The sequence below is a fragment of the Peromyscus eremicus genome, chromosome 14 (genome assembly GCF_949786415.1).
Source record: "Peromyscus eremicus chromosome 14, PerEre_H2_v1, whole genome shotgun sequence".
Classification (NCBI taxonomy): domain Eukaryota; kingdom Metazoa; phylum Chordata; class Mammalia; order Rodentia; family Cricetidae; genus Peromyscus; species Peromyscus eremicus.
Genome location: NC_081430.1, coordinates 84,106,768 through 84,113,295, shown reverse-complemented (window position 1 = coordinate 84,113,295; position 6,528 = coordinate 84,106,768). Strand labels below are relative to the sequence as shown.

General features: G+C 46.8%; 1 protein-coding gene across 7 annotated transcripts in view; it reads right to left on the bottom strand.

Annotated features, from left to right (window-relative positions):
* Positions 1–430: 430 nt before the first annotated feature.
* LOC131924501 (tubulin polyglutamylase TTLL5) overlaps positions 431–6,528 on the bottom strand; it is a 181,872-nt gene continuing 175,774 nt past the window's right edge. For all 7 annotated transcript variants that reach the window (XM_059279808.1, XM_059279811.1, XM_059279812.1 and 4 more), the window contains one exon: positions 431–1,048. Coding sequence is in view for 2 of the 7 variants with exons in the window: in XM_059279811.1 (XP_059135794.1) it covers positions 1,026–1,048 (23 nt within the window). In the remaining 5 variants the exon portion in view is untranslated. The remainder of the gene's footprint in view (positions 1,049–6,528) is intronic.

The window sequence follows — 6,528 nt, the reverse complement described above, 5'->3', positions numbered from 1 at the left end:
GGACCCATCTGTCTTCTTGGGTGTCATTTTTTGGTGTGGACTTCAACACTGTCTATGGGGGTTTTCTTGAAAGCCCAGACCCTCAGCAGATCGGAGGGAAGACCTATGGCGGGGGCAAGCAATGTGCTGCCGTCACCCCGAGGAACTCTGGGGAGAGGCTGGGCGCAACTGCGCACATTCACACCTCCCTGCAGGACCCCAGTGAATAAGCCTGCTGCAGGACAAGCCAGCTCCATGGTGGGAGTTGGTTGCTCTGGGAACTAGCCCGCTGCTCCCACCTGCTCAAAGTTTCTTGATAGCTCTCATTCTAAAACGAAAACCGAAAAACTGTCCAGCAGTCAAATATGAAACAAAATGAAATGTTGCTTCCATGTTAGCCCTGATTGTGAATATTGACTGATGGGAAATTAGTGAATGGGAAAAAAAAAAGGAAAGAAAAATCGAATTACTTTATTAATCTTAGAAGTCAGTAATTCCAAAAGGCGCCTGCCTGTACCATGGCAGCCGCCTCCTTGCTTCCCCTGGGGAACCGGTGCTGGTGGCTCCCCTCCCCCACACTCTCGGAAAAGGGAAGGTTCAAGTCTGGTGGATGGTGTTGGGACCTGACGCTTGTACAAAAGAAAATAAACTTAATACTTCAATCTCCAAAAGAAGCGAAAGCCAGATGCAAATAGCCAAAGAGCCTCTTTTATATCATCTGGGAGCAGCAGCAGGAGAGACAGAGAGGACCTAGCGGGGTAGGGAGGGCACGGGCAGAGGAAGGCACACTCTGACAGGCCAGGACGCATCAGGCGAGAGTCCCCACTGCCAAGTTCCATCCAAACCCGGGGGACCTGTTTCCCTGTTGTCCTGGTACAAGTCTGGTTGGGCTGATGGCAACTATCTACTGCCACTTCTGCTTGAAGGCCTTGGGGACTATGAGGCAGTAAAAAAATACTATGGGCCCCTGGCAGCACCGTGGAGGCTTAGCCTCTGACCGGCTCCCAGGAGCACTCAACGCGTTCTTCTTCCGTCCAATTCTCGGTTCATCTGTCAGTGCGAGTGGGATCTGGAAAAGAGAATGTCAAGTTCAGTGACTGAGGGCAGTTCCTAAGTCACAGCGGGGTCTGAACAGCAAAGAAGGGCCGTCTCCAACAAAGGACGCTCACTCTAGAGCACACAGCCCTTCAATCCTCTGCTCAAAGCTCTTTCTCCGGCAAAGACATCTATTCGTGTTGACTTACTACTCTGTAAAAACACTGGGTCTTGCTGTGTAGCCCAGGCTGGCTCTGAACCCCTAGGCTCAAGCGTATGCTGCTGCAGTCTCTTGAGTAGCTGGGACCACAATGAAGGCGCCATGCCCAGAAGTATGAACATTTTCATTCCTCCTCACGACGCCTAGTGATACCCTTTGGTAGTCCCAGCTACACAGGAAGCTGATGCAGGAGGATCACTTCAGCCCAGGAGTTAAAGACAGCCTAGGAAATAGTAGAATAAAACTCCCCCATTCAAAACAAACACCCTCATGTTTCTAAATAGAGGACACTAAAAGCGTTCGCCTTTTCAGAGCTCAGGGTCAGCCTCAGAATGTTTGAACTGTGCCTTTGAGACCTGAAGCTCAGTGTGTCTCACAAGGCTCTGCCATGTGCCCAGCCCATCCTCACCTCAGCCCCTCTTACATACTCTTCACTCAGCTTCGGGAAAAGTGCTCATCAGGTAACCAGCTGGACACCCACAGTTCTTTCCCAGTGGCTTTTAATTTAAAATAGGATTAATTACAGTTATTTTTTTTAAAGATCCATTATTAGTTATGGTTGTGGGGCAGGGCTATGAGCACACGTCCAGAGACGTCAGACACCCCTGGAGTGGGCGTTATAGAGTTATGGACAACTGTAAGCCACCCGACATGAGTGGTGGGAACCCGAGGTTGATTCCTGGCATTGCAAAAATGAACGAGAGTGAATAAATTACTAAAATGATCAGCAGAAAGTTCTTCATGATGATCTTCCTATCGTTTGCTTAATCTCCAAGGTGTGTAGAATGCTGTTATCCATTCTTCTGAAGAGTGTTCCTTCTCCTGTGTATGTGAGTGTATGTTCAGGTGCAGACGGGGAAGGTCACCGTCAGCTGGCTTCCTCCTTGGCTGTCTGGTTTTTTGAGACAGGAATCCTGCTCACTGGCAGCTTTGTCTTTAGCATCCTGAAGGAGGCTGACGCCCTTGCCACAGCACGGGCATCTTCCATCAGTTCTGAGACACTGTCAGTCACTACCTTCTCAGACAGAGTCCCTTTCCCACTCTCTTTCCAGAATTCCACTTACACATCTCTTGGGCCTTCTCAATTGGCTTTCCAACTCTCTCTTTCCTTCTTTGGTTCTGTATTCCAGATAATTTCTCTGAACACACACTTCTGAGCTCATTAAGTCCCTGTCAGCTGGGTCTAACCTGCCACCCAGTGAGGTTAAATTCACATCTGAACATGACATTTAGTTCTTTTGAAACTGTGCTTGTCACAGTTCTGACCTACTGTTTTTACTCATTTCTTTTTATTCCCTCTCATCTCTCTGGCCATGAAAACATTCATTTTGCATTTTTGCATCACTTGGTGATTTCAGTTTCTTAGTCCCTGAAGATCCGGCGTCTTTGTCAGCCTTTTGCTCACAGTGCCGGCTCCTGGTCCGTTCTGTTATTTTAAATTGTGACCTTTCATTTCCTAGAGTTTTACCTGTGGGGATTATTTGAGGTTCGGGTTAAAGAAGGATTCCTCTAGGGCCAGCAAGATGGCTCAGTGAGTAGAGGTGCTTGTGGCCAGGCTGACATGCTGAGGTGGACCGCTGGGGTACACACAGCGGGAGAGAACCAACTCTTGCCAGTTGTCCTTTGAAGTCCCATGATGCTGCTGCTCTCCTCCTCCGCTTTGGTTCAAGTCCTGACCTAGACATTCTTTCTTTTAGTTTGTTAAACCACATATCTGGGGGTGGTACAACTCATACTCCAGGACATGTAGTTACATCTCACCACGTTGTTTCCCAGTCGACAAGAAGCATAATCACAAAGCATACTTGGAACTGCCCCTCAACGAACCCTGAATGTACCTGTTCACAACATTACATTGTTCTGCAGTGAGCAGACTTCCATAAACCCGGCTTTCCTTTAGCCCACTTTTCTGTTTGCACCCGACTTGTGTTTATGGCCACACAGAACGATTTGCCGCGTGAGCACTATGAGGACTCCCCCGACAGAGCATGGCGAGGCAGGAGCAGGCTCTGGTCCTCGCCCTCCAGGAGGTACAGTGCCTGGATGGGCTCTGGAAAGTGATCCCAGTTGTTTCTTTTGTTTCTGGCCTCAGCCTGGATGCTCCCACAGAGGGTGGGACTCCTGGTATAACCCACATCTAGCCTCCTGCTACACTCTTGGAAGTGCAGAGGTCATGTCTTACAAGTTTGCACACCACCCTGGGCACTGTCTTATGCATCCCAGGCTGGCTTGAACTTGTTATATAGCCAAGCAGAGGATGACCTTACATTTTTGACCCTCGGCCTATACCTCCCAAAAGATGGGATTAGAGGTACACACCACCATGCCTATTTATGAGGTGCTGGGTTTTTTTTGTTCGTTTTTAATGATCTAAATGCAAAGACCTTGATCTGTTAGGTTAGTCCCGAAGGCTTTTCCAAATGGTCAAAGCGGCTGTGGCAGTCTCTTCTGGCATCATTCTAGTTTGATGAGAAGGGAAGTGAATTAATCCATTTATTTATATCCTGACTGACATTAGCAGATAGGGACAGCTGGAGTGAGAGCCATGCTCTGCCCCTCACCTTCCCGGGCACTGTTCCAGCGTGTAGGAATGAACAACACAGGCACAAGAACATCAGATCCGTTTCATGAAACCCTGCCTGGGCGACACAGCTGCAAGGCTTAGCTCAGAGCTAAGTCAGCCGGGGGTGACGGGAAGGCTGCCTCGGGCACGGGCGGCCCAGCAGCACAGCCCGAGCTGGCCAAAGCCTCCCGGGACCCCTTTTAATTGTGAATGAACAATGAAGGCACTTGGTCTAAGCCACAGATGTCAACACCAACATCAGCTCCAAGATATTCTATTTGCAAATAAGTGGGCAATTTTTAGTATAAAGCTATTCAAAGGATTCTACTGTGATTGTTTTTTTATACAATAAGCCTTTTTATTTTGAAACAAAGTCTGCCTGGCTGGCCTTGAACTCTTGATCCTGTTTCTACCTCCCCGTGTCACTATTACAGATGTGCACCCCTGAACCAGGCTAATTCTTCGTCTAGGAAAAACATAGACATTTTAAAAACATATTTGACTCTTACTAACCTATAGTTATAGTTTTCTGATTGTGATTAATTTTGTTAATAGAATAGTAACAGGTAAATGTACTGATAAGATAGCATCACGGAACGGAAAGAATGTTCCAATGTGGCTCAGCGGAACATTTCTTCCTGTCACTGCACATAGACAGTGATATCCAGAGGGAAGGCCACGTTACATGTGCAACAGCCTTTTATTTTTGGCATAAGGATATTTAATATCTACCCTTTTATGAAAATTTAAAAATTGCAAAGCTGACCTAAATTAAACTTCTTGGGTTCTAATTCTGTGACGTGACTGTTGTGCCAGTTTAGAAGCACAATCTACCTAAGTATATCTCATTATTTCTGTCTAGATGTACAAATTTAGATTTGGAGCTGGGTGTGGTGGCACAGGCCTTTAATTTCAGCACTTGGGAGGCAGAGGCGGGGGGATCTCTGAGTTTTAGGCCAGCCAGGGCTGAGCAATGAAACCCTGTCTCAAGAAGAATTGTAAAATAATCATTGTAAGAATAATTACTTTATGAAAAGCTTCTGGTCCCCTTACAGGCCATCCTGGAGACAGAGAGGGATGAGCAGAACCATGGCCTTTAATCTGACTGCAACTTCTTTTCATGTTTGCTTTTCACATGCATATTCGTATGTCACAGTCATGTGCAGGTCAGGGGTCAGACTGAGGGGTCAGCACCCTCCTCCTGCCCTGTGAGGCTTGGTGACTGAACTCAGGCCATCGAGCTTGGTGGCAAGTGCCTTTATCCATTGGGCCATTTCAAAAGTGAGCCCAAAATCTCAATTTGCTATTTATGACTCTTTCAACTTTGGGCTTTAATGATAGTTGACTTGTTTTCAGCTCACTGTAGTGAATCTTTAGTGGGCTTTAAGAAAGGAGTTTATAGAGATTGAGTCCAAAAGGACAGACAGACTGCCATCAGCAGGGATTCTGTCTACTCTAGAACAGTGACTTCTGGTCTGTAAAAACCTAGCTCTAGATCTTCCTGTAGCAGATAGCACTGTTGAGTCACAGAGGGCACTGGGCATAACTCTGTGCTTGAAATCAGAAAAGCAGGGTTTCAACTGCCTGAGGAAGGTCGGAAGCAAACACAGAGACCTAGGTAAATGTAGAGACCTTTAAACTGCCTTAGGACTGCAGTGTACAGTTAAAAATGGTCATGTAACACACATGTCCTGACTTCAACAGAAGCCTAGTACTTTATCATACATGGCCCCTGGTATTTTTCTCTCTATTGCATTTTCTTCCACTGGGGTTGGGAGGCAGTTGAGGGTTGTGACCCCGAGCGTACTACTAACTGTTAGACCATTTCTCCCTGGTAAAGCTGAATTCAAATAACGTCTATGATGCTACTGACTAGTTCTCATGAACCTAAATTTGACCTAGTAATTGGTTCAATGACCCATTACTGCTAAGTCATGACTCATAGTTTAAAAGTTACTGCTGTGAACTCGGGCATGGTGATCCATGCCTGTAATCCCAGGACTTGGGAGGCCATGATGCATGGATCACCCTGAGCTCACCCTGAGCTCTACGCCAGCCTGGGCTACACAGGGGTTCAAGAGGAGCCTTAACTACATGGTGAAACTGCCTCAAACAACAACAACAACAAGAAAACAACCAACCAAACCACAATACAAAATCAAATACAAAGTCAAAAAACAAACCACTGTTCTCATGAGTGAATCATCAAATTCTTTAATGGTTTTGAGACAGCCGAGAGGGTGGTGTTCTCTTCCAATGCTGCTGAGGGAGATAGCATGTGCTAAAGACACTGAGTTCCCAGGCACCAGAGGGGCAGAACTCATGATGCTAGCATCACTGAAGACTTGGCCTTCAGCGACCCCAGGCCATCACTCCGGGCAGCTGGGATGTGCAGGAATAAACGTAGACAAACCACAGTCTCTGTGCTTACATTCCTCCTCTGTACTGTGGACGTAACTTGATGAACATCAGTGGTTACTACATGACAGCGTTCTGAACATTCAAGAGGGTTCTATGGAGCATGAGTCACAAGGAAATAATCTAAACAAAAGTGTACTCCCAGACAATTAAAAAAGGCACCTGTCTCGGCATCTAAGCTCAACAGCCACTGCTATGCCATGCATTTTTGGGGTCTAAAATACCCAGATGTCTTTTCCTCAGGGCTTTGTCAACCTTGGACTCTGTGCTGGTCTGCATCGCACTCTTTCCTTGGGAGTTTATCCACCCACAG